Source organism: Zonotrichia leucophrys, chromosome 23, assembly GCF_028769735.1.
Source record: "Zonotrichia leucophrys gambelii isolate GWCS_2022_RI chromosome 23, RI_Zleu_2.0, whole genome shotgun sequence".
NCBI lineage: Eukaryota > Metazoa > Chordata > Aves > Passeriformes > Passerellidae > Zonotrichia > Zonotrichia leucophrys.
Genome location: NC_088192.1, coordinates 4,704,132 through 4,731,013, shown reverse-complemented (window position 1 = coordinate 4,731,013; position 26,882 = coordinate 4,704,132). Strand labels below are relative to the sequence as shown.

Sequence of the window (26,882 nt, the reverse complement as noted above, 5' to 3'; positions counted from 1 at the left end):
TGGGCTCAGTTTAACCAGGAAAAATGAAATCAGCCTTGTGAAAGTTTAATAAGTGGATTAAAGGAAGAAATTTACTAAAAGCTGTGTGTGAAATGCTGATTTTCACCCAAGGCCCTGCCTCAGGCAGCACCAGGTGGGTGCAGATGTGCCTGAGCTCCAGTGATGGAGAGCACGGACATCTCCAATCCCTCACAGGGATTTACAGACTGAGCAGCACCAACAGATTGCTGTGACTCTGCCAACCTTGCCAGTCCAGCTGTAGGTTTGGTTTTCCCCCCCCTAGTGTTAGTCTTGTTTCAAGGATTCCTTTATCTGTAGATCTGTCTGTCTCACTGGTGCACATTTGTACCAGCTCTGGGCCTGTGCACAAATTCTCCCTGTGCACCTGCTCCATCAAAAGTGAAGATAATATATCTCAAAAAAAGAGTAGTTGCATTATTTTTTTCTAAGCAGGACTTTCAACACAGGATATTAAACACAATACTGATCTTGACCTTGTGAAGCATGAGAGAAAGGTGCTCTAGCTCTTATTAGAGAGTGTCTGGAGGATCAAAGTCAGAGGGAGAAGAATTATTTTTTTAATATCTGAAGACCAGTCTGGACCCTGAAATTTTCTCTGATTTTCCCAGTCAGCCTAAGGAAGGCCACCAGACAGCTCCTTTTTCTGCACGGAATTATTGTTTGTGAAAATAATTGGTATCTGTGAAGTCCTGGCATGGGAGAACAACAACCTTACAGCAACTTTACTCCTTTTTTTCCCATTCTAGGAGGAATCTGTGGCACACCAGCTCTCTTCTCCTGATAAAGCACTGCAGGGGTCTTGGGGTGGGCACAGACCCCAGAGCAGCCTGCGCTCTGCTGCAAAGCTTCCAGGGAGTATCTCTAGCCCAAGGGCAGGATTTATTCCTCAGTTGGAGATATAAAAGAGCCAACCTCTTTCCTTTCACATTGTATCACATCAAACACATTCCCACCCACAGAACAACACCCACATTGTTTGGGAGGAAAATAAATGGAGAGGCATCTTCAGGCTTTCAGAGGAAACCTATTGTAGCTGCTCTCGTCTCAGTGGGAAATTCTGGAGGCTCAAAAGATTCACCATGTGTCCTCTCCCAGCCTGGGAGGGAAGTGATGCTGCAAGGAATTATTATTTTTTGTGTAAGATTCACACCATGTGGCTGCAGTTTAAAAAGCTCATATTTTCCTCTCAGTCCCAAGTGAGGCTTTGTGATTTATGCCATACTCAGCCATTCCAGGTTCAAAACCCTTCTCCATTGCAGTGGAATAGGTAAAATGCTGCTGTTCTGGGAGCAGCCAGCTATTTGGGGTGTTGAAGTTGGGGCAAAACCCTCCAAAATATTTGGAGGGAATGTGAATTTTTTGAGACCAAGTTGAGGGGAGATACAGCAGGCTTGGGTTCAGGATTAAAAATCATTTACTGAGGCACTGTGGTGGAGAGGGCAGAGCCTGGCTATCCACCATATTAAGTGTGCAAAAATCATGAGATTATCTGTATTTTGAAAGTAATCCAATATGTAAATTAGCTGCCAGAGGAAAATGGAGACAGCTGGCAATGGCTAATTTAGAATCTATTTAAGGCCAAATGATGCTGCAAAGGGGCTGTGGCTTAAACATTTCTGTTCCAAGACCTTGGAATCCGAATTACTTTTATGTAAAAGTTTTGTCTAGTGTGAACATAGTTACTGCTTCTTCTGAAAAAAAAGAAAAAAATAACATTAATTTCTAGTTGGCAACTGAAACTGGTAAAATCCACTAAGTGCATAGCTGAAAAATGCTGGAATTAGCGCTGAAAGCAGGAGGGCTGTGCTGAGAGGGAGTGCAAGCCCAGGTGGGAGCCAAGCTGAAGCAGCAGTTGGGTCAAGCCCATCCGGAGGAGCTCGGAGCCGCTCTCTGTCCTCGGCATCCCCGCTGCCCTGAGCGATCGATCCTCGCATCCACCGCAACGGCACCAGGCTGCCCGACCCCGGAACGCGGAACCGGGGCACGGCACAGGGACACGGAACGGGGCAGGGCTCGGGGAAACGGAACCGGGATACGGAACGGGCACGGCACCGGGGCTGGCACAGGGACACGGCACTGGAGCACCGGGGCACGGAACGGGGCAGGGCTCCGGGAAACGGAACTGGGATACGGCACCAGGGCACGGCATAGGGACACGGCCCCGGGGCTGGCACCGGGGCACGGCACTGGAGCACCGGGACACGGAACGGGGCAGGACTCCGGGAAACGGAACAGGGATACGGAACGGGCACTGCACCGGGGCTGGCACAGTGACACGGCACCGGGACACGGAACAGGGCACGGCACCGGGGCACGGCCCGGGCTGACCAGCGGGGTCCGGCGCACGGAACCCCCCGGAAGGAGCCGCAGCCCCGGGCAGTGCTGGCCCCGCTGGGCCGGTGGGATCCTCGGGAACACCGAGCTCTGAGCGAGCCCCCGGTTCCGAGCGAGCCGCAGCCGAGGGGAGGGGAACGGAGCAGCGGAGCGCACCGGGACGCGCAGCGCGGGCGCGACGAGCCCGGCCGGGGCCGCCGGTGTTCCGGGGGAACGCTGCAGGAACCGGGCGAGAACGGGACAGCGGGGACAGCGGTGAGTGCTGGCGGCCGCGGCGATGCCGACGGGGCGATGCCGACGGGGCAGGCGCTCGGCCCCGGCTGAAGTTGGTGGCCGGGGACAGAACACGGGGGCTCCGCCACGGCGGCCCCGGGAAAAGCCCAGGAGGAGGAGGGAGAACGGGAGGAGGGGGTCGGGAGGCCGGGGGCTGCGGCGGCATCGCTCCGGGATCAGCCCCGGGATTAGCCGGCATCATCCCAAGATCAGCCGGTATCGCCCCGGGATCAGTGGCATCGCTCCGGGATCAGCCGGTATCACCCCGGTATCGCCCCGGCTCTGCAGGTGCCGGTGGATGGGGCGGGCAGAGCTCGGTGGCGGCATCGCCCTGCGGAGAGCGGGGACCCCGCGGGCATCGCGGAATTACGGGAGGGTTTGGGCGGACAGGGACCTTTAGAGGTCACCGAGTCCGTCCTCCCAGCCGCCAGATGCATCTTCAATCAAGTCAGGCTGCTCAGAGCCACGTCCAGCCTGACCTTGAATGTTCGGAGGCGCAGCCTGTCTGGGCAGCCTGCACTGACCCTGCGTGCGTGTCTGGGAGGGAGCTCACAGGCGATTTAGAGCTTTAAATGCTTCTTGCAGGGCTCTTCCACCAGGTAGTACTGCATAAATGAAGTGACCACTGCAGAAGTGTAATTTTATGTGGATTGCCCACATAAAATGGGAAAGCTTTGGGTTGCTTTAAGGTTGTTCCATTATTATCCCACACCATCCTGGTTTGTATTCCACGAGTGACAGAGCTGTCTGGTTTCTCCTTCCCTCCTGTTTTGGGTAGGATGGTGGCCAAAGATCACCTCTGATTAGGGGCTAGAGCAAAGCCAGGAGCTGCCAGCGTGACACTGAACCCTTGGAATCCTCACCTATCCGTGCTTGGATGCAAACCAGGCTTTCAGGACAAAATGCTCTGTTTCTCACATGGAGCCAGAGGGACACCTGTCACCTGTTGATTCAGTGATGAACATGAGCCACTTTTGGGGTGGCTCTGGTCCTGCAGCAAAGGGCAGGAGCCAGCCAAGCACAAGGACTGCCAGCGTTGCAGTCTGGAGTTTCCAATGGGTAGCAGTGCATGAAACTGGAACATGGACTGCAAGGAGAATAATTCTTCCCCAGAGAAACAGACCCTTCCCCAGTTGTGAGCCTGATGTAAACCCCAGGAAAAAACAAAACAAAACAAAACAACTTCCTTTGCAAAATTAACAGTACAAAAATAAACTGACTTTAGAGAGGTGGGATTCCTTTGCCAGTAATTGTAACTTCCTCCTTCTAGGAACTGCTGCCAAATAGATTATTCCAGAAAGCAATGGCTGGGATCTGTGAGGTTTCTCAAGGCAAATTTGCTTTTCCTTTTCATATTGTCTTAAAAGTTAAAGCAGCATCATAACAAAGGGTTTATGATCTATATCTTACATGCTTCTCAAATATTAAAATTAGCAAATAGCAAACAAATAGTCAAATTGTTGCTTTCCACGTTGTTGGTAACATTTTCTGGTTTTCACATTTACCCCCAGATCTGGTTGATCTCAGAGAAGCATTCTCACCAGCCATCAGTCACTCATTTTCTTCTGATGTATCACACTTCTGATGGGCTGGGAATCAAGCATGTGCAGAGAATAATGAAATTTTTTTTAAAAATCAAACCCATGGTGTGAACTCTGCTGGTTTTCAGCTTACTTAGAAATCTGGGAAATGTATTTCTTGAGTTGAGAGGTGTCAAAATGCAGGAAAATGTGAGGGACCTGGCTACTTTCAGTGTTTAACACAGAGTAGGAATGATGGCAGTGTACTGTGCTCACCTAAATGCAGAACTGAACTTAGTGACAAGTGTCAGTCACTTCTGGCATGTCCACAGCAGGACAATACTTGTTTGCCTGGATAGAACTGTCCTACACAGAGCTCTGAAGGAAACCATCCAGATATCAAAAGTCAGCATAAAAATTGACTGGATTTTCCTCTGTCTTTTGAGTAAAGATTCCTTTCTGTCCCTTGGTGATGCACACATGTAAAGGAAGGCATCCCTCAGTGTGCACACAAGCCATAATCCACCCTTGTGATCCCCACAGGTGCAGTGCAGAGCTCAGCCAAGCTGTTCCCTCCTGCCTGCTCCCAGCCTGCCCATTCCTGACCCTGGGTGGGCACAGAGAATCGTGCAGAAGGAATTTGGATGTTCTCCCATCTCTGAGCTCTGTGAAATTGGGATGGGTAGAGGAGCTGATTCTAAGCCAGAGGGGGAAAAAAAAACCCAAAAAAACCAAACCAGCATCATGGCCATAAAAACTGGGGTCAGAGCAGCAACTGCTCAGCTTCTTTGCCAGGGCTGCCAGAGCTGAAGGGGAGTGCTGCTCCAAATGCTCAGGGAGCAAAGGAACAAGGATTGTATGTCAGGGAACCCTGTGTGTGCGTGCTAGAAAGTGAAGCTGAAGGAGAAGAGAGCACCAAAGATCAGAGTGGAGCAAGGCAGAGAACTATTGGGGAGCAATGCTTAGAAATCCACAGGCATGTGGGAAATGCTCATGGGCTGATGCCTCAGTCGTGGGGAGTTTGTTCCTTGTGTTCCTGCTCTGAAATGAGTCTGGGGGCTCTGCTGCCCCAAGCACATCCACTGACAGCTGTCACAGGCAGCTGTGCCATTCCTCACCAGTCCCTTCCAAAAAGCAATAAAAACTCTGTGCTCCTCTGCCCATGTGGAAATCCACAGCACCACAATGCTGAGTCTTGAGCTAGTTCCAGACCTGAACTGTGATGTTCTGCAAAAATCTTTCCCTTTCTTGGTTTTTTGTTCATTTTGGAGTTCAAAATTGGAGTTCATTAAGTTTATGCTGTCAAAAAAAATCTGGTTTTCACCATTTTACATGGGGTAAACTAATCCACTTTACTTTCCTGCTGCTTCATTGGTTATAGGAAATCACACTCCAAAAAGGTTATTTGACCTGTCCTTGTGACTCTCTGAGATGGAGATGCCAGTGTCCCTGAGCAATACTTTTGTTTCACTACTCTTACTCTCTCCAAAGATTTCCTGAGGGCTCAGTCTTCCTTGCTGCAGTTAAGTCTCTCTCCTTTCAGTGATATTAGTCACAGCCACAGGGAACAGACTATTCCTTCCTGTTCTGCAGGCTTTCATGCACAGAAAGGCTGTTGAACATCTCTCTCAGCTGTGCTCTTTAAACCCCAGCATTCCTGTTCCCATGCAGTTTATTCCCATTTTCTGTTCTGATGGTTCCTGCTGCTTCCTTCTCATTTCTTGCTGTGTGATCTGCATCTTCTTGGGAGCAGTGCCCAGAGCTGGATGCCAGGCTGTCATTTGGCCTTGTCCAAAGTGAGCAGAACAAGATCTGTTCAAGGCCTCGTTCCCAGGTACACACTTGCCAAGGTGTTGCTGTTTTGCCCTGGTACAATGTCAGAGTTTCTGCTGACAGTGCACATTGATCTCACACTGAGCAGTTTTTGCTGAGCTGGTCACTCTCCATCACACACCAGGGGAACTGCACATTTCTACCTGAAATACCTACCTTGCACTTGTCCTTAAATTCAACTTTATGGTTGAGAACTTCCCAGCCCCTGCTTCCTCCAAAGAACTTTGTAACACATTGTAAAGGCTGGTTTTGCAATGTGGCATTTACCAGAATCACTGCCCACTAAAGCCCAGATTTTCTCTTTGATAAGTAATATTTATTTACAATGTGTGTCAGCAATTGTAACTTGGTAATTATAGTTGGATAGCTAATACATATTGGTGGTGTGTAAATAAAGGCAAGGGAGGGAAAATAACAATAATTTCTTACAAGCTGAGTAAAAATAGAAGGTGGAGAGGAGAGAGTGAAGGTGTTAAACATTGCTAACATTTGCTTGCCAATTACTGTAGTTGCTCATTTAAAATAAGAAATGTTTTGCATATAGTTTCTCATATAGAATGCTGTTTTCTGTATCAAATGAACAAAATAAGGACCTGATTTACTTGGAAACAGTCACAATGATCCTGGCAGATCAGACACCCAGCCATGCTCTGTGAACACTCACAGAGCCAGGCACACTTCTCCAGAAACAGAACTCTTCTCTACCAGCTCCCCTCACTGGCAGTGAGGAGAGATGCTCAGCCCTAAAGAGCTCAGCTGCTGCTGGGCTTGACCAGAAATTCAGATGCAAACAGAATTTACACAGGGTGTACCTTTGATTTTTCAGTCCAAACACTGCAGCATTGCCTGGTTTTCTTCCAGGAGCTGCATCCAGGTTTGTTTGTGATTTCTGGATGGGCACATTCCTAAGCTAATTCTAAATGGATTTCATTTTGTTTGACAGTGCTTTTGTCTTCAGGTTGGGCTCCATACCTACTCTATGGTGCATGCTTGAGGCAATTGTCCCAAATATGCCAAATTTTACTCAAAACTTGCTCCCTCTTTTAAGAAAAGGGCTTTCAGATGGTTCCTCTTGGCCAGGTGCCACCTCCTGTCCTGCCTTGTGCCCACCTGCTGCTGGCTCTCACTGGAAGCAGCTTCACTGCGGATCACACTTTCAGCATGACAGAATAGACCTGCTCTATTTCATGGATTCTACATTTAAATGAACAGCAAAAATAAGCTACAAAATGAACTTTCAGTAGTTTGCTGAACTTTAGTTCTCTTCTCAGCCATCCCTTTGCAATTCTCCAGCTTCAAGAGAAGAAAATTAATTCCCTAATTCCTCTAACTTTAGTGTGAACTTAAAGGAAATGTGCAGCTTACTAAAGGACATTTTATCTCATTTTCCTTTTTTTTTTTTCTGTTCTATTTAGAGGAAGAGTAAATTCTGTATTTTTATTTACACATACCTATTTTGTACACATTGTTTATCCCAGCCCAGTATTGCAGAGGTGCATTGAAACCTTCTCCTTGCAGCCCAGCATCCTCAGAAAGCATTGTCACCTGCACCATGATATCAGTCTGCAGGAATTGCCCCACACTCCAGTAACGGCTGTGCTCCAGAAGGAACAGAAATGTGTTGGGACTTTGTTTATTTGCCCTTGGGACTGAGCACCTCTGGCTATCTGGGCAATCTCTGCAGCTCCATACCCGGAGCCCACATGATGACACTTGGTCCTGAGGAGCTCCTGGTGCCACCCAGCCTTGTACCTGTCCTGGCACACCTGGTGCTCTGTTTTTCCTCAAATAGACCCTTCCCTGCCACCTTGCCCTTGCTCTCTAACTGCAGAGAGTTAAACTGGCTTGCTGCAGCCTGGCACTGTATGTCATCATGCTGTGCTGTGCCAATCTCACTCTGGTGGCTGTGTGTCCTGGTTTGAGAGAAAGTGAGTTTTTTGGGATGCTGTGGTCAGTTTTCTTCCTTTTATTCCTAAATTGGAGCCTGCTTTGCTCTATTCCTGGTCACATCTCACAGTAGACACCAGGGAAAATGTATTTTCATGGAGGCACTGGCATTGTGCCAGCATCAAACCCTGACACTGTGACATCATCTTCAACTTATTTCAGGTGCTTTGAAGTGAAAAAAAACTGCCCACAGTCCATGGCCAAGAGCATGAGGTGAAGCCCAAGGAAAGATGGACCAAGAACAGTGGGGATGCAGCACATGATGACACTTGGTCCTGAGGAGCTCCTGGTGCCACCCAGCCTTGTACCTGTCCTGGCACACCTGGTGCTTGGTTTTTCCTCAAATAGACCCTTCCCTGCCACCTTGCCCTTGCTCTCTAACTGCAGAGAGTTAAACTGGCTTGCTGCAGCCTGGCACTGTATGTCATCATGCTGTGCTGTGCCAATCTCACTCTGGCTGGCTGTGGCATCACCTTCAATTTATTTCAGGTGCTTTGAAGTGAGAAAAATGCCCACAGTCCATGGCCAAGAGCATGAGGTGAAGCCCAAGGAAAGATGGACCAAGCACAGAGGTGATGCAGCACATGATGACACTTGGTCCTGAGGAGCTCCTGGTGCCACCCAGCTTTCTCCTGCCTGTCCCTGTACCTGCCCTGGCACACCTGGTGCTCTGTTTTTCCCCAGAGACCCTTCCTTGCCCTTGCTTTCTTACTGCAGAGAGTTAAACTGGCTTGCTGCAGCCTGGCACTGTATGTCAGCATGCTGTGCTGTGCCAATCTCACTCTGGTGGCTGTGGCATCACTTTAAATTTATTTCAGGTGCTTTGAAGTGAAAACAATACCCAGAGCCCATGGCCAAGAGCAGCAGGGGAAGCCCAAGGAAAGATGACCAAGCACAGGGGTGATGCAGCCAGGGCAGCTGAGAGGATTCCCGTGCTGTGGAGTGTGACAAGGCTGGTGACACGCCAGGGTGACAGCCCTGCCATGCCCCGCGGCTGGGGCTGTCGGGCGGTGCTCTCAGCTGCCTGCAGGCTGCACTGCCACCCCACACACCGAGCCGGCCCAGAGAGGCACACACGGTGCTCTCTTATCTGGAGGTGATGTTATCTCATCTAGAGGTGATAACAGCGCCAGCAGCAGGGAAACGTCCCCGTGTGACCGTCCCGGAGCCACTCTGGCAGCCACACCGGCACCACCGAAGCCCCCTGGCAGCCACTGTCACACTCTCACGGCACCCCTGGGTTCCTCGCCAGGTTTCCAATGGCAGTGCTTGTGTTTCCAACACAAAGTTTCCTGTGGCAGTCTCAGATGTCTTTTAGGAGCTGCCATCTACAGGAGCCCAACCTGCAGCTGGCACTAAATGTGCTCCTCAACATCCACGTTCTGCCCAGTGCTCCTCATGCTCCATCCAGAGGTGTGTGCATCCTGCCCAGGCAGCACATCCCTCTGCTCTCAGAAAACATGCTGGGTGGCCACTTCCCACCCCTGGGCTCTGCTCTTTCAGGATTTGTAATATCTATATATTTGTTTTCTGCTTTGCTTAACAGGCAGTTATGTGTATGACCTTGTACTTGAGATAATTTAATGACTGTTCGCCATTTATTTTCCTTCAGTATCTGTAGTTTACACAAACTTAATTTCTTTTTCTTTCTAACAGGAAAATAATTTACCTGTATTCATCATTCTTTTGTTGAGTAAAAGGTAACATCATTGAAATACTAAATTATTGGGAATATGTTCATTTTGTCTAGATGGTAACTCTTCCTGAGTACATGATAAATCATCATGCACTGGCTTTGCTCAGTATCACAAAATGGTCATGAGGAAGGGATTTTCTCTTCCTTGAGAGAAAAAATAACCAAGAAAGCAATAATCTAGTGTGAAATACAAAACTTTTCTGTCTCTTTATTGGAAAGGTACACCTCAAAAGAAAAAGCAGGTCTGAAAAATGTTTGACACACAGAAGGTGGTTGTATATAAAAAAATCAAATACACCAAACTGAAAAGTTCTGCTTCTTATATTAGGATTTAGGAGCTTAAGAGAAGCTGTTTGAGTTCCAAGTGCTGATGTTTCATGCTCCTCTTTTCCACAGATTCCCAGCTGAGTGCCTGGATGGATGGCATGAGTTGGTACCAGCGATGACTGAGAGAGGCTCCTCTCCTCCAGGGCTGGCAGAAGGCTGGCCTGGGGATTGTCTGCTTGCAGAAGTTGGCTGTTCCTCCTTGTAGCCCTCACAGCACTCTCCAAAGCCATTCCCAACCCACATTCAGGATCTATTTCAAGAAATGTTGGGCTGGCATAATAGAACTTACATTCTGGTACTCATGGAAGTGAGTGAAATCTGTCTCAGGATGTTTCCTTCAGGTTTGTGAAGACTTCAGGAAATCCACTCCTGGTGAATACAAGGAAAAGTATGGAAAGCCTTTAGATTGCATATTGTGCTTATATAATGTGCACCAGTGCATTGGGGTCTGGCACCCAGCACCTGACTTCTGCATTTGAAGACTAATTGTTGAAAGGAAAACCTGAATAGTCTGGAGAAATAAATGAAAATGGAGATCTGTGCTTGAAGAAGTCTTGATTTGCAAATCTGGGAGAAATTATGTTTACAGAAGGAATTCAGAAGTATTGTTTTATATGTTAGGTACTCTACTAACAAAGTGTCCCTTGTAAATACCAAAACCACAAAACTCAGCTATTAGAGAGAAAAGGAAAATAATCTTGAGGGTAGCTTTGTCTCAAACAAAGGGACATCAACTGCATGCCCAGGTGTTTCTTTTCCATCTCTTACCCTTCAGTATTGATTTATGCAACTTTGCAGAAGATTAGATCAGAAAGGAGGTGTGAAAAAAAGATAATAAAGAATTATTTAGCTTTCTTCAAGATGAAAGCCACCTGAATTCCCACCACTTATAGTACTGATTTCATTGTTGTACACCAGACTTGTGTCTGGATGACATTTTGCTTTAGGAATTATGTAGTTGATGTGATGTGATGTGATGTGATGTGATGTGATGTGATGTGATGGAAAATATTCCATAGGAGAGTACCTCATCTACTGCATCAGCTGAAGTTTTCAACAAGTTAATAATTCTTCAGTGTTTGACCAAAGTATGAAAAATTCTATTTTATCAACAGAAGTGAGCATCTTTCTTCATTATCCCAGAAATATTCCGCTGGAAGGTGAAATCAGAGCAGAGGATGACTCAGTACAACCATTCAGCACAGTTCTCTCTCCAGAGCTCAGCTAATAAATCATTAAACGTCACTGAGACACCTCTGCCTTGGGATGAAAGGACACTCTTGGGGCTGAAGATTTCACTGTCAATCCTTCTGGCCGTCATAACTTTGGCAACGATCCTCGCCAATGTTTTTGTTGTTATTACAATTCTCCTGACTAGAAAGCTCCACACACCTGCAAATTACCTCATCGGCTCCCTGGCAGTGACTGATCTCCTGGTGTCAGTGCTGGTGATGCCTGTCAGCATTGCCTACACTGTCACCCACACGTGGGCCTTTGGCCAGCTGCTGTGTGACATCTGGCTGTCCTCGGACATCACGTGCTGCACAGCCTCCATCCTGCACCTGTGTGTCATTGCCCTGGACAGGTACTGGGCTATCACAGACGCTCTGGAATATTCCAAGCGCCGCACTGCTGGCCGAGCAGCCCTCATGATTGCCGTGGTCTGGATGATATCCATCAGCATCTCCGTGCCGCCGTTTTTCTGGAGGCAAGTGCAAGCTCATGAAGAGATTGCAAAGTGCGCTGTCAACACTGAGCAAATTTCCTACACCATTTATTCCACTTGTGGAGCTTTCTACATCCCGACCGTGCTCCTGCTGATATTGTATGGGAGAATTTATGTAGCAGCTCGAGATAGGATTCTGAAGCCACCCTCGTTGTATGGGAAACGTTTTACTACTGCACACCTGATCACTGGCTCTGCAGGCTCCTCCCTCTGCTCCATCAATGCCAGCCTCCATGAAGGGCATTCCCATTCAGGTGCATCCCCAATATTTCTGGGTCCTGTTAAAATAAAACTTGCAGATAGTGTGCTGGAAAGGAAAAGAATTTCTGCTGCGAGAGAAAGGAAAGCTACCAAAACTTTAGGCATTATTCTGGGAGCTTTCATTTTCTGCTGGCTGCCTTTTTTTGTCATATCCCTAGTCCTACCAATCTGCCAAGATGCCTGTTGGTTTCATCCCATCCTCCTGGACTTTTTCACCTGGTTGGGTTACCTAAACTCATTAATCAATCCAGTCATTTATACAGCTTTTAATGAAGAATTTAAACAGGCTTTCCAAAAACTAATACTTTTCAAAAAGTGTTCATCCTGAGACTCTCCTCCTGTGTACCTGACCCTTGTGCAATCTCACAGCCTACCTGAGAATTTCCATGCTTTTATTCCCAAGGAACTGAGTGGTAATTTCCATCTCTGCTACTACCCTGTTCTGTGCATGCCAATTTCTGGGAATTTCTTGCCAATTTGATACTTTCTGTTTGGGATTGTACATGCCATAACAGAATTTGTCCATGGTCTCTGCAGTGATCATGTGTGTATATAAGATCAATGACACATGAAATAAGCTTTGCAATGAGGCAAGGTGTGTGAACCAGGGAGTTTTTGTGGGATGAGGTGACACATTACCCTGACGGGAGGAAATTGTGTGTGTATTTACAAGACCTTATATTTCTGCTGTATATTATTAACCATTTATGTCAGCTGAGAGAGTTTCTGGAGAGCAGGATCTGATATTTATATTTTCTATGGCATGTATCTTACCCATGTGAAGCTGATAAAACCTGTAATTCTTTCAGAAGATGTGTGACACAGCCTGACTGTAATCAGCAGCAGGGCAGAGCAGCATAGCACAGATGTAAGTTATGTGCATATTTCACAAATGTTGCATTTGAAGCTATGCTTTTGGTGAAGTGCAGAAAGGAGACAATTTAGTTGAATTAATTATTACACATTTTATCATGAATAGAATAACCAGTGAAGAAATGCTACAAAATAAATAGCATGAAAATGATTGATCTTATATTTCTGTCATTTAAGTTTTTTGCATGCATAAACTGAAGCAGGAGAATATGGTTAGTGCCAGTGTGGAATAAATAAAATAGGCAGAAGGTTCATTCCTTGGTGACAAGATATGGGAAGTTAGAGAGGGGAGAATGAAGTGACACACCAAGGAAAATTTTTTTAGTAATTAAGGTTGTTGGGGTGGATGTGGCATCCCTGTCTCTGGAATTCTTTAAACACTGGTCAAACAAACTGTGCTCAGGAATCACTGTCAGGATGCTCCAGTGGGGTCTCAGAGCAGGTCCCTTCTAACCTGCCCTTCTCTGCCTCTGGGATGATTCCCTGATTGCCAGGTGGAAGCTGGCACAAGGAGGTCTTGGATGAAGTCAGCACACAGAGTGGTGCAGCCCAAATGTCATGCAGTGTTTTAGTCTCTGGGAATTTACATCAGAAGTGTCATGTCTACACTGAATATGAGAGCCTCACATTTCTTTGAAAATCACCCCATCACCCCTCTGACCACTCTTCCATCCCTCAGCCTGCAATTCATCTCCACCCCCGCTGCTGTGGCCATCCCAACACACCAGCACAGTGCATGTCCACCCAGCTTTCAGCCTCTCCTCTGCATTTGTGGCACAGCTTCTCCCACTCATGGTGCCTGTGCTGAGGATGGACCATGAAGGGATGGCCCAGGACTCAGAGAGAGAGCTGTGTGCCCACAGAAGGGCAGTCCTCTCTCTCACTGGAGCATTTAAAGCTGCTCTGTTTGGGACTTGGCTCCTCCACCCTCCCTAAAGGGCACTCACTGATCTGGCTCTGCCAAGAGATTGGGATGGTGCCACTACATGGCCATGCCCACCCAGTGTGTCCAGAGTGGCACTGCCACATCCTGAGCTGTGCTGCTGCATTGCCTGGGCACATCTGAGCTGGCACAGCCCCCAGGGGAAGGCTGGAACCATAAACCAGGGTGGAAAACTGAACTCTCACACGAGGCAGTCCCTGGTACTGTTCCATGTGCTGTTATAGCAGCAATCAACTTCTCATCTGATGATGACAGTCTGAAATGTTCACCTTTGGGCCAGTTTGTGATGACTTCCAAGATCCCTGGGTGATTCACCTGCTCAGTGTGAAACATAAAATTACAGATCATGGTCCTGGAAGGGCTTTTGAGAGGCTGGCTAGTGAATTCCCTGCCTGTATCAACTGTGCTTTTGTTCTCTTCCTGCATTTCCTACCCTTGAAGATTTCCAATTATGAACAGAATGGCAAGATACAGCAAAGGAACATGATCCACCACTCTTCTTTGACACTTTAATTCAAGAGCAAACAAAGTAGGGCCTTTCTTTGGTTAGATTATAGGTTAATTTTAAAAGGCACATGGTCTAATATTACACCATTCTTATTGTTAGTAAATATTTCATAGCATGCCTCAGTAAATTATATTGGAAAAAACAGTGATATGGAACTGGCAGATGAAAACTCTTGCTGGAGATGATCATAAATTAAATAGCACCCACAGCCTCTGAGTTGAAAGGAGGAGGCTCTTGTGTCACAGAGATCAATGTCCATATTTACCTTGTTTTACAATGCTCTGTGAATTGCAGTCCAGAGCACACAAATTTATTTCACAGGAGGTATATGAGGGCTGAGTGATATCTCAATGCCTCTCCAGTGAAGCTCTTGCAATATTAAGCACAAAGATAAGTTAAAACATGTTATGATTGTATAGAAATACATATTGATATGTCCAAGAAGATAGTTATTTCAATGATATTATAATATCAATATTATCAATTATTCAATAATTTCAATATAGTATTTCAATGATATATATAATTATATCTTTGAAAGAAGAATACTAAATAATGTCAAGCATGTGTGTTCATGCAGATCTGATTAATCAGTGCAGTTGCTCAGCAGAGATATGTCACAAGAGTACATGAAAAATGGAGGACAATGAATGTGGAATATGATCCAGGACAAACCTGAACCTTGCTGTGTGACAGAACTATGGCCATTGAATGGGTTGAAGCAATCCCACCATGCTCACCAATCTAAAAACAGGAGAGTACAAAGGAACAAATGCACAAAGGAACAAAATGCACAAAGGAACAAAATAACAATATGTAAGACTACTTAAGTATATGAAGCCCTATTGAGGAACAGATCACATCTTCACAAACAAACATGCCCAAAAGTCCTCTTCCTGTTTGGTATATGTAATCAGTTTATGAAATGATGGAAATGTTTTTGCAGAACACACTTTATAACATAATATCAGAATTCTTATATTGACAATTATGATTTTTTACCACTCTGATATTCTAATGCAAAAGGTACTTTGGTACTGTGAAGATATGATGCTTTGTATTTTCCTGTTAATTCCATAGCAGTTAATGATGGATAGACAATTTCAAATTTTAAACTACCATGGAAACTACTCTGTACCCTGCTTTTCTTTTTTGAGTTCACAACTCCCTCTGCAGTAAACCTTGCCAGTCCTTGAACAAATGTTAGAAGAGACAGCTGTAGCTATGGTGCCAATCTTGAAATTATATTGGCAAGCACCCTTGGCATCCTTAAATGCACTCCTTCTGGCTCCATGTGTAGACCTAATTTAGCTGACATTTTTAAGATGTCTGCTCCAGGAAGAGGTGAAACATCCTCTCAAACCAACTGACTTTAATGACACTATTTAATTACCTAGGTTGCAAGAATCAGTAGTGGAGATGTCTGATGTATTCAGACCAACCCTACTCACAGTGTGTGTAAATCCTGTTTATTATTTCCAGCAATTGCCACTCCCCATCCTGGTGTTCTGCAGGTGTCTCAGGTTCTGGCTTCTTTTGCAGCTGGTGAAGGTTGATATGAAAACTCTTGGTTTGAGGAGATGGTGTTCTCACTGGACTGAATATTTTAGCTTTCTGACTGGGAGGAAGATGGCAGCAGTACAAAATAACAAGACACCAACCCGTTTCTTATGTGCTGCAGGCTTCTCAGTGCCTTTGTTACCACGCCTTGACACGGCTGCAGGCTTCTGTGGGGGCTCATGGTGGCACCCAGCTGATTCTGGGAACAAGAAACAGCCTGACACACAAAACCCCAAACCCAACAAAACTTACATTGTCATATAGACTGCTGATAATAATATGAGACTAGCAAGCCATGCAGCCCTTCTGTCCACACAAGCATGATTCTGTTTCTTTTTCCCTGCTTGCTGTGAATTTAATACTGTTCCTAAACTCTGTGTGGCTTCTAGCACAACCAAGGCTCCAGCTCTGTCAGGAGCTGTTAGAAATTAATTAAACAAATATTAGGATCTTATAATGACCCTGATCTTCTAAATGCTTAAAATCTGAACACCTGGAATCAGGTAGTAACAGGAGAATCTTCATTTCTAGTTTGCAGAGAGAAGCAAGAACCACTGGCTTAGAAAACAGTGGGCTAATTCAACTCACTAGAGGCAGAGAAGTATTGACTCTGAGTTAGTTGTCAGCCAGTTTGATAAACTGAACAAATGCCAGAACTGGTGCAGAAGAAGCAGCATACCCAGAAATGATTTTAGTAGGGACATGCATGTATCAGCAGCAGCAAGATCAACTCAGACACCTCACTTAAATTCACCATACAAGCAGAGGGAGTACAGAATAGCAGGAATACCTGAAGAGTCAGTTCAGGGACCATGAACTGGAAGATGGCTCAGATAGGCATTTTTAATAACCACTGAGAAATCTGCTCTCTGTAAGTTTGGCTAATCCTTTTTGAATCTCATGCCTCTGGTGTTCATGGCATCCTAGAGCCATCCACTTCTCACGTTATCAAGCTGTGCATAAGATGCACGAGATACTTTTATTTGTTTAAAGCTACTACACCCATATGGATCCTCTGTTGTCAGACACACTGAGAGCTTCTGCTGCTTCCCCATATCATTTGTGATTTTATTGTGTTTGTCATCTCTCCTTGCTCATCATCTCTGGTCACACCTGCCCACATTACTTACACCACACTCCCCTGGAACTATGCAGCCTTTCTATCAGTCATTGTGGGGACATCTGGGGGAAAAGCTTTCTACCAGTGGTGCTGGCATCCTGTTTTGGGTTTTGGAAAGCCAGCACCCACGCTTCCAATCCAAGAGATAAGCATTGCAACCATGCCTCAGGCTTTGGTGAGTCCTCATTGTGCAGAAGTGTAAACAAGAGGAAATGCTCACTAAGGAGTGGGAGACACTCCTCAGCCTCCTGTGCCACCAGCTGCCAGCAGCACTGGCACAGTGAGCTGAACTGCTGCTGGAGGGAAAGCACAAGGTGTGAGGTGAAGTCCTGACCCACCAGCATGAGTGATGGAGGGAGGTGACAGAAAACAAACTGAGCTGAGCTGATAAAGGAGGAGAAAGAAGCCCCTCACCAAGGTGGCAACTGAACCAGCTGCTGGGTAGGGAAGAGAGTGAATGGAAACCCAGGAAAATACAAATGTCAAATCTCTGGATCCAAGTGAGAGACAAGCTGCCTGCTCCGTGTCACGCTGCAGCTGGTGGCACAGTGCCCGTGGCAACAAGGGTTGTATTTCAAACCAGGCTGGTATTTCAGAGAAAAAAGCTTAGTGGTGTGAGGTTAGACACTTGGAAATTTCTGTCCAGGGAAAGGAAATGATGTAGAGGAAAACTAAGGAAGCTCTGGCTGCTCTAAGATAAAGCATATTTTTATTTAATATTTTTAATGATGGGGACTTAGTGCAGTCAGTGGGAGGTGCAGACAAAGTGGAATGAGGGATGTTACAAGGTGAGGAGGCAGCTCCCCTTTTCCCCACATGTCCCCTCAATGCCCAGTGGGTTCCCAGCCTGTCACGTCTCGCTGCCCGCCCGGGAGGCTGGAATTGCTCACCGGCCTCTGACCGCGTCTGCCGGGGACTCAGCCGGGCAAGGGCAGCGCGATGCTCACAGAGCACCGGGCAGCCCCCGGTGTCCTTCACCGTGTCCCCGCAGTGCCGGGGCTCTGCTCACCGCTCAGCCACACCGCGAGCAACTTTTCAACTTTTCCCAGTTGGTGTTGAGGGACGTCTCCTGTCTCAGATCCCATCTCGGCATCCCTGGGCTGCAATACCAGAGGTGGAACCAGACACAGCTGGATGGACCACCAAGTCCCAAACTCTCCAAGAGATGGCACTAAAGGGGGGATGCGGCGGGAGAGGAGGACAAAACCTCGCTGTGTCACCTGGCACGGGCTTTTAACGAGCCGGGACCGGCACCGCCTGTCCCGACACCAAACCCCCGATGCAGCGGCAGCCCCGGGCCGGGTCCGGAGAAGGGGTTGTCCGGCAGGCTCCGGAGCACGAACCCACCGTGAGATCAGCCACGGTAACTTCTCCGCTGCGCCCATCCCCGACACCAACCGCGCCCAGCTCCGCGCCGGGGCCTTGCGGAAACTTTCCTTTCCCCTCCCTGCCCCGAGCGCCCTCAGCCCCCCCAAAATGGCGGCCGGGGCCTGCCCGCCCTCTCAGGGCCGGGGGCGGGCGCCGCGGAGCCGCACGGCGGCCGGGCCGGGCCGCCAGCCCCCGCCCGCTCACCGTGACGTCAAGCACCGCCCGGTACCGCGTCCCTCCCCTCATTGTCAGCGCCCGCACCCGCCGCCCGAGCCCCGGAGCCCCTCGCGGGCTGCGGCTGCCCAAGCCCGGGCTGGGAGGGAGCGAAGCCTGGCCGCTCCTGCTGCCCAGGTAGGCAGAGGTGCGCGATGAAGGGGCGGAGGGCGGGGGGTGCCGCAGACCGGCGGGGCGGGGAGGAATTTGAGGCATCCGCTTTGTCTTTGACCGCCGCCGCCGCCTTTCCCGTCCCTTCCCGTGCGGGCGAGCGGCTGCCTCAAGGCCGGGTTGCCCGCGGTGTTGGCGGCGGCGGGGACCCCCCGCGGGAGACCCGGCCCTGAGGCGCCCGCCGGGGCCTCGGCTCCCGCTCGGAAATGGAGCCGCCGTCGGGCTCCTTCCGACGGGACCGGAACAGCCGCTTTCCTGAGCGGAGATCGGCCCCGTCCCCGCCCGGGAAGGGCACGGTCCCGCCGGTCCTCGCTCTAGCGAGCTGCCCGCAAGGAAGTTCCTAGCTCCCCTGGCTGCGGCTTGGTTGAGGTTTTAGAGGTTTCCAGGCGCGTAACGCGTTTTCTGTGCATAACCATTTTTTTTCCTTGCTGCGGCCACATACTCCCTTTCCTGTTGCTTATTTTTCCTGAGTTCCCCCTTCCTTCCCAGCCCGCCCACGTTTATAATATAATTAACAACGTTCTTTTATATATATGCTTTTCTGATGCTCCGACTTTGTTAATTACTTCGTTCTTCTTTGCTCCCCCGTCGTGAGGGAGTTAATTAAGGGAGCATTGTAAAACTTTTTTTTTTTTGCCTCTTTTGGAAATTTCTGAAACTTCCCTCGTTTGGCTTTGTCAGGTGTCCCATGTGCTGGCATGTGAAGGCAGTGGCACAGCAAACCTTTGCTTGTTGTCCTTGGTGATTGCGCTTTCATTGCCTATCTGCATTTTTTTCCCCCTTTGTCATGCCACATCTGAAGCCTTTAAACCAATTAAACGCAAGTTAAAGTTACCATCCCAGTTTGAGTTAGGTGCGGTGGGGTTAGGTGCGTAAATTCTGTTAAGATATTCCACAAAAACCGGGGGAAGGAAAGGATGTCGCGTGTGTCGGGGCTGATGCTTTATCGAGCCTCTCGCCGGGGTGGGTGATGACAGTGGGAAGGGGGGAATTTTACAACCTGGAATGGTCTGTGGCATTCCGCGTTTAGAGGGGGAAAAAATGCAGTAACTTCCCACATGCCTACAGCCTCATGGCAGAGGTATGCATCTGCTGACCTGCGGGACATTGGGGGGAGGCGTCGTTCCCCAGCGTTACAGTCTGTGCGAGGACGGGACCGGCAGCTCCGTGCTCGGCTCGCTTTGTGCAGCCCGTACCAGCTGGAACGCTTCGGCAGGGACAGCGTGCTCTGTGGCTGGTTTGCGGCACTTGCAGGAGTGTAATTCCTCCATTGTATCGGCTCTGCAGCAGTAAGGACCGCACAAAGCCCCTGACACGCCAAGGGACCCCTCCTAGACATGGGACCCTCTCACCAGCGTTGTGCCTGCACCCTTGGAGCTACTCAGTGCTCAGCCCTCTGTAGCCCTGCAAGGAGGAGGAGGACATGGAGAGCTGATTGCTGTGTTTCTTTTGGATATGTCTGAAAGTTCCTGGTAGAGGAATGAGTTGGGATAAAGGGAGTGTGGGAGAGCAGCACAATTCAAGAGTAGTCAGGTTCCCATTAACCAACCCCTGCATCTCCCGATCTGAGGAGTTCTTCACCCTCAGCTTCCTCATAATAATATGAAATAATAAAGTTTCTGCACTCCAGTACAGGCCAATCTGACCGATGTTGACTTCCTAAGAAGCAGAAATAAGTTACAGGAGTGTAGACTTTTTGCCAGCCTTCTGGCTGTCTCTGTGTTCTGAAAATTGCCTGAGAGGAAGTTACAGATTTTCTTTATTTAATATGAGGCTAGGAATCGTAGGCAAAAATAACTCGTGTTAAAAAAAGAGAACTCTCAAATGTGGCTGTTACAAGAAATGATGATATTTAAAAGCCCAGTATGCCTTGCAATCTAGGCCACATTATTTTGTATTGGTGATTACATCTTTGAGCATGACCTTACCAGAATATTGTACCCAGGGACTCTGAGGCTGTGCATGTTCTCCATTGCCTTCCTTCCCACCCTGGGCTGCAGTTGGTGTGGAACCAGAGGCCTCTTTCCTCATGGGAATTTTTCATAAATGAGTGAAATGACAAAGAAGGACAATTTTGATACAATTGTTACACTAAAATGAAGCATATAATATCTTTAGGAGGTCGTTTTTATTGGAAGATTCCCATGAGGGTGATGATTTGTAGCAGTAATATGTTTTATACTAAATAGTAGACTGCAGATCATGGGAGCCTTTAAAATGTGTTGGAATGGAGAACCTTTGTTGTGATGGTTGTGGCATGGTTACATACATCTTCACACCTCTAAGGCCTGCTGTACAGATTTTTGCCTTGGGTAATGCTTGTATTTGCACACTTGAAGTAGAAAGCATGAATGTTTTCAAATACTTGGTGGCAGCTGATGAGCAGGTGTTGCTTGCCAGCACTTCTTGCACTCCCAAAGCTGGACAAACCAAAGCTTTGTCCTTCCATAGTGTTGTTTTCTCTGCTTTCAATGTGCTGAATTTTTGGAGTGCTTTAGTCTTGCTTTAGTCTTTTAACTTGATCTCCTCCTCCCTGGTAGGCACCAAAGGTGTGATTAATCTCCCTGCCCAAGCTCATCTGTTTGCCAGGGTAACAGGGCTGGCAGCCTTCTCCTGGTGGTGACTGCAGCCACTCCCTGCACACTCTGTGAGCAGTCACATCTCTCTGGATTTGAGGGTTTACAGCTGGTGACTGAATCAGTTTGGTGGAAAAGCCACAAACCATTTGCCCTTAACTGTCCAGATTTAGGAGCCTTCATAACCACCCTGACTGAGCAGGCATGCCAGGCATGCCATTCCTGTGAAGTCGGTGAGGTTTGGCTGGATTCAGCAGCCTGAAAACCAGTGTTTTTGAAATGATCCAATATAAAGTGTGGCATTGGATGTCAGCCATCAGAATGTGGCAATTTGGGCCTTAATGCTTTTGTGTCTTAGGTTTTGGCAGCGACGTTCCCCTGCTGAGGCCCTAATCTGGGCAGATAAGGGTTTGTAAGATGCCTCAGCCCTGTGTGCTTTAACCCTCACCAGGGTGGAGTAGGATATGCAGGTGCAGCACTCAGCTTTACCTGAGCGTGACAGCAGCATGCATGCAAGTGTGAATGCTGTGCACAGGCAGGTTCTGTTTCCTTTTCTGGAAAAGAAAGCGGAGAATATTTTTGTTGTGCAGAGAATGTAACGTTTTGTGTTCCTGAACATTTGAATTTCACATAGAAACACAGTTAAAGGTGAATGCGCTCTGTGAGTGATGGGCTGAAAGGAGAAGGGGATGTTTAGAAAAAGGAGAGTTTTAATGTTGTATTTAGCAGTCAGCCCACTCTGCAGCCTTGTCAGCCCTTAGGATCCACCCCAATAACCCCAGGAATGAAATATATCACTTCCTTGCTTAGGAACAGAGTTGCCAATGCACAGGTATAAAGTATAAGAACACTTGAGCTGGTAAATTTATTTCTGTGTGCCTGTGGGCGGATGAGAGTGGCTGCTTGCTCTTGTCAAGCTGGAGGAGAGATGGGTTCTCACATCCTCTCCAGCCTTGGATCTGGGAAGAGCTGCATCAGTGCAGGTGGGCACTGTGCCTGGAGGAGGTGGGTTTGCCTTCCCCCTTGTCCTCTTTTCTCCTCCAAGTGCCTTTTCTAGCCCCACCCCAGCTGACAAAAACTCCATGTAGCTGTGTTCAGAGAGTTGATCTGGGTGAAAATTAACCATCAGCCTCCCCCAATCCCTTTAGCCCTGCCAGATTCCCAGCCTGGCTGCAGGGCTGCTTTACTCTGGCCAGGGGAGGGGAGCACCAGGCTAGAAGAAGGCAGGCAAAGTGCAGGGCCACCTGAAAATAACTATAAAACTTAAGTTTGAGGATCTGGTCCAAAGTTTGTGAGGTCACTTGTGCAGTAATAGCATCCCTTGAACATTTAAGCATTGCTGTGTTGACAAGAGCAAGCAGCCACTCTCATCTGCCCACAGACACACAGAAATAAATTTACAGCTTCTGTGTTCTTACACTTTATACCTGTGCATTGGCAACTTTGTTCCTAAGCAAGGAAGTGATATATTTCATTCCTGGGGTTATTGGGGTGGATCCTAAGGGCTGACAAGGCTGCAGAGTGGGCTGACTGCTAAATACAACATTAAAACTCTCCTTTTTCTAAACACCTCACCATCATGCTTTCACAGTGAGTTTGGATGTGCTACCTTTGCAGAATTCCTGCTCACACAAAGTGCTGCCCAGGTTTGGGCAGAGGAGTAGAGACATCATATTAAGAGGACTTCAGTGGAAAATTTTCTACATTAAGTCCCAATCTTTTTGGCCCTGTTTGTCAGAGCTTCATTGAATTGAGCAAACCTAAATGTCCTCCTCACAAAATAACTTCAGAGTCCTGTCATCTGGGCTCTGAGCAGCTTTACTGAACATGGGCCAGCAAAGTGCACCGGTCCCACGTGTGTAAATACTTTGTGTGAGCTGGAAACTTCTGTGTGGCTGCTCGTTGGCCTGCTGCAGTGTGATAGCTGTCCTGCTGCCCTGCCCTGTGTGCCAGGGCTGCCCACTGCCCTCCCCTGGCTGCAGGCCTGGTTCCACGCTTCCTTCTCTGCTTCTGAGTGCCCCAGGATGAAGAAATGGGGGACATGCACTGTCAGGTGTGGATAATTCCTCATCACTCCTTGCTGTCTGCCCTGCTTTGTGGGGAATGTGGTGGTTGAGCTGCTTCAAGTCACAAAGGGGAAAGTGTAAGCTTTAAGGATTTTTAATCAGTACTGGGTGGACAAGCCCCTGCATGTAAACATTTATAGTTCTGAATTTACTTAGCTAATTGGTTTTTAAGTCATAGTTTGACCTGCTGTACTGCCCAGGCCATAGTATCAAACCTTACTTAGTATTGAATTAACTCATTAACTCAGCCAGTTTTGAGGTTTGTGATTTCAACTTGCAAACTTGATGCCTGGAGGAGGGGGAGGGGGTGTTGATCTAAATAAGATTTTTTTGCCACAAAAACCCCTGTGTGTGTTTGTGATTGTTTGGCTCAGAAGCAGCAGGACTGATTTCATTCAGACCCTTTGCAAACAGTGTTGTGGCCATCCTTGATTGTGCTCTGCATGCCTCTGAGAAAGCAGAGCAGCAGGAGATGAGAACCAAGGCTTCTTTACCCTGGTAGGATTCAGCTTTGGTGGTTAATATTACAAAACCACTGGAGCTTGGGGCTCATGTGTCAGGCTGTGCAGTAGGAAAGCATCTGTGGCTGTGGGCAGGTGATGTGAGAGGGCTGCCTGACCTGTGCCGTGTGGGGCAGCTGAGGAAGGTGCAGTCTGGTGACACACATCACCTGTGCTCCAGACAGCAGCTCTCCCACTCTGGGACCAGTGGGCAGTGTCTGTCAGGTCATCCCAGTGAGTGCTCCGTGTCCCCTGAGGGAGCAGGGGACAGCAGATCCTCCCAGTGAGTGCTCCGTGTCCCCTGAGGGAGCAGGGGACAGCAGATCCTCCCAGTGAGTGCTCCGTGTCCCCTGAGGGAGCAGGGGACAGCAGATCCCCCCAGTGAGTGCTCCGTGTCCCCTGAGGGAGCAGGGGACAGCAGATCCTCCCAGTGAGTGCTCCGTGTCCCCTGAGGGAGCAGGGGACAGCAGATCCTCCAGTGAGTGCTCCGTGTCCCTGAGGGAGCAGGGGACAGCAGATCCTCCCAGTGAGTGCTCCGTGTCCCCTGAGGGAGCAGGGGACAGCAGATCCCCCCAGTGAGTGCTCCGTGTCCCCTGAGGGAGCAGGGGACAGCAGGGACTCTGCACTGGAGGTGCCAGGGTAGGTAAAGGGGGTGTGGGAGCAAAGGAGGGAGCAGGTTGCTGTGTGACATGGCAGGGCCTGTGCTCCTGCTCCTCGTGTGAGTGTTGCAGTGTTCTAATTGACCTCTAAAAATGGAAGCTTCATCCTAAGCTGAAAATGTCTTTCTGCATGACTGCTCACGATGAAGGTAAGCTCAAGCGACTCTTTAATTAGCTCAGGAATGTTTCTCTTTACCTCGAATGTACCTCTCTTTGCCTTCCTTTTCACATTTTCCCCTGCTGCTGCATGCAATGCAGGGCTTGCAGCAGGGCAGCTCTGGGCTGTGCAGCAAGGGTGGTTGTGCCAGGGGGGTTCTGAGGGTTGGTGTCGTCAGCCCTGCCACCCTGCTGCATGCAGCACAGCTCTGCACGATGGGAGTGACAGCTTTTGCTGCAGTGCTGCACCCTCCCTACGTGTTGCAGCAAAATCTGTCAGCCACGTTCATTCTCAGGATTGCATTCATTAAAATTGCTTCCAAAAGCATTAGCTGGCTCGTAAGGTTCAGCACTGCTTTGTGTCTTCCCCACTGGATTGATTTGAAAATCACAGGATGTGTTTCTGAGGCTGCAGAGGCTCCAAGGTTGTGCTGATCATCTGATTCCACTGCAGCACTTTCTGCTCTTGTGCCTTTGAGGTGCCTGTGCCTCACGTGGGAGTGCAGTGGGTTACCTTAAAGGGAAAATCTGATGAAACTTCTTCAAGAACTTGTTGTTACATGTGATATCTTAGTGGAATTTACTGGAATAGAATGGAGATTCCTGACCTAGGATCTGGAACAGAGCTGCAAACACATTAATTTCTCAGGTAGTGTGAATCATTTGGAAATATGTCTGTTTTTACTGGAAAACAATAATTCCTGGATGATAATAAATAACTAGTAGTTATGCTTTGTGGTGAGAATTTGAACTTGGAGCAATTGAGAATTCCTAATGAAGTCTCTCACTCTTCTGTCTGCATCCTATTCTGTATAGCTGCTCTTCAGGATTGTTTTTAATGTTGCTGAGTATGACTAATGTCCTTGCATAAAGGCATCCTGTGTAATGTGGGTGTTGTTTCTGTGTGAGTTTTGGCTGTTAATATATTGTAAACTGCCTGCATGTGCTCTAAAATTCTCTGAATGTTACCTTTTATGCACTGGGCAGAGCATGGGAGCAAGAAGCCCAGTTTGGAATAGATATTTTCCTTTTGTTTTTAGCCAGTGTCAGAGGGGCTGTGAAGGGAGCAGTATTGGCAGTGCTTTGGGGAAGCTGTGAGATTGTGTGTGAAGGTGACTGCAGGAACAATGCTGCAATGGAGGTGGGCAACTCCTTTCCAGCCCTGGTGGGAAGCTGGGGAGGCTCTGTGGGGTGAACTCTGCAGAGCACAGAGCACAAACAGAGCTGGGCTGAGGCTGCCTGGAGGTGCAGGCAGAGAGCAGCAGCAGCTGCTGAGTGCAGGGAAGCAGCCGTGCCCTGCTCAGTGCCAGCTGGCACTCCCTGGGTCGGGGTCACCTGCCCCTCATTTCCCTCCTCCCCTATGGCCAGCCCCATTCTCTGCTGCCTTTCTCTGGCTGCCTTACACCAGGAGCACTCTCCCAAGTCCTCACACACACATCTCCATTCACTTTTCCTCAGCTGCCTACGCCTTGAGCTGATTTGCAAAGCTGGGTGGGTTCTCTCTTTTTTTTTTTCCTTTTTTCTTATTTTAGTAATCTCTGCCCTGTGTGCCTCTAGTGACTGCTGCAGCTGCTGGGTTTGTGGCTGAGAGTTCAGCACAGTCCTTGCTGTGGAGCCCAGCTGTGTGGGAGCTGGTGGGGCACACAGAGCATCTCTCTCTGCAAAAGCAGGAGTGGCAGCAGCAAGCTGGACAGGCTCAGCACAGCAGTGGCAGCATGGCACTGAGTGCCTGTGAGGCAGATCAAGAGAAGATTTTTCTTTCCTGCTCAGTACTGGTGAGATGCTGTCTGTAGTGTCATGAGGTTCAGATGGATATTTCACTATAACAGGTTATCTAAATCCCCATCCAGTTTGACCTTGGACACTTGCAGGGATGGGGCATCCACAGCTCTTTTGGGCAACTTGTGCCAGTGACTCACCACCTTCACAGGGCAGAATTTCTTCCTAATATCCAATCTTAACCTCCTCTCTTAGTTTGAAACCAGTGCCCACACCCCATCACCACAATGCATGGTAAAAAGTCTGTGTCTTTCTTATAAACCCTCTTTAGATATTGAAAGGCTCCCCAGAGTCTCCTCTTTTCCAGACTGAGCAACCCCAACTCTCTCAGTCCTTCTTCACAAAATTATTACAGTCCTTGACTCTTTTTTGTGGCCTCTTGTGAACCCACTGCAGTCTTTCTGAGGACACCAGAACTCCAGGTGTAGTGCTGCAGGTGGGGTCTCATGAGA

General features: G+C 48.2%; 2 protein-coding genes across 4 annotated transcripts in view; both read left to right on the top strand.

The window, feature by feature from the left end:
- The first annotated feature begins 1,625 nt into the window (after positions 1-1,625).
- Positions 1,626-12,962, top strand: HTR1D (5-hydroxytryptamine receptor 1D). The gene is made up of 2 exons (XM_064731687.1): positions 1,626-2,610; positions 10,021-12,962. Exon 2 carries the CDS (start codon positions 11,130-11,132, stop codon positions 12,264-12,266), a length of 1,137 nt encoding a protein of 378 aa, XP_064587757.1. The 5' UTR covers positions 1,626-2,610; positions 10,021-11,129; the 3' UTR covers positions 12,267-12,962.
- Positions 12,963-18,529: 5,567 nt separating this feature from the next.
- LUZP1 (leucine zipper protein 1) overlaps positions 18,530-26,882 on the top strand; it is a 33,947-nt gene continuing 25,594 nt past the window's right edge. The window contains exon 1 of one of the 3 annotated variants that reach the window (XM_064731841.1): positions 18,530-18,661. The gene's annotated coding sequence lies outside the window, so the exon portion shown is untranslated. Of the gene's footprint in view, positions 18,672-24,889; positions 25,301-26,882 lie in introns of those variants that run through there. The other 2 variants (XM_064731843.1, XM_064731842.1) reach the window with 2 other exon arrangements.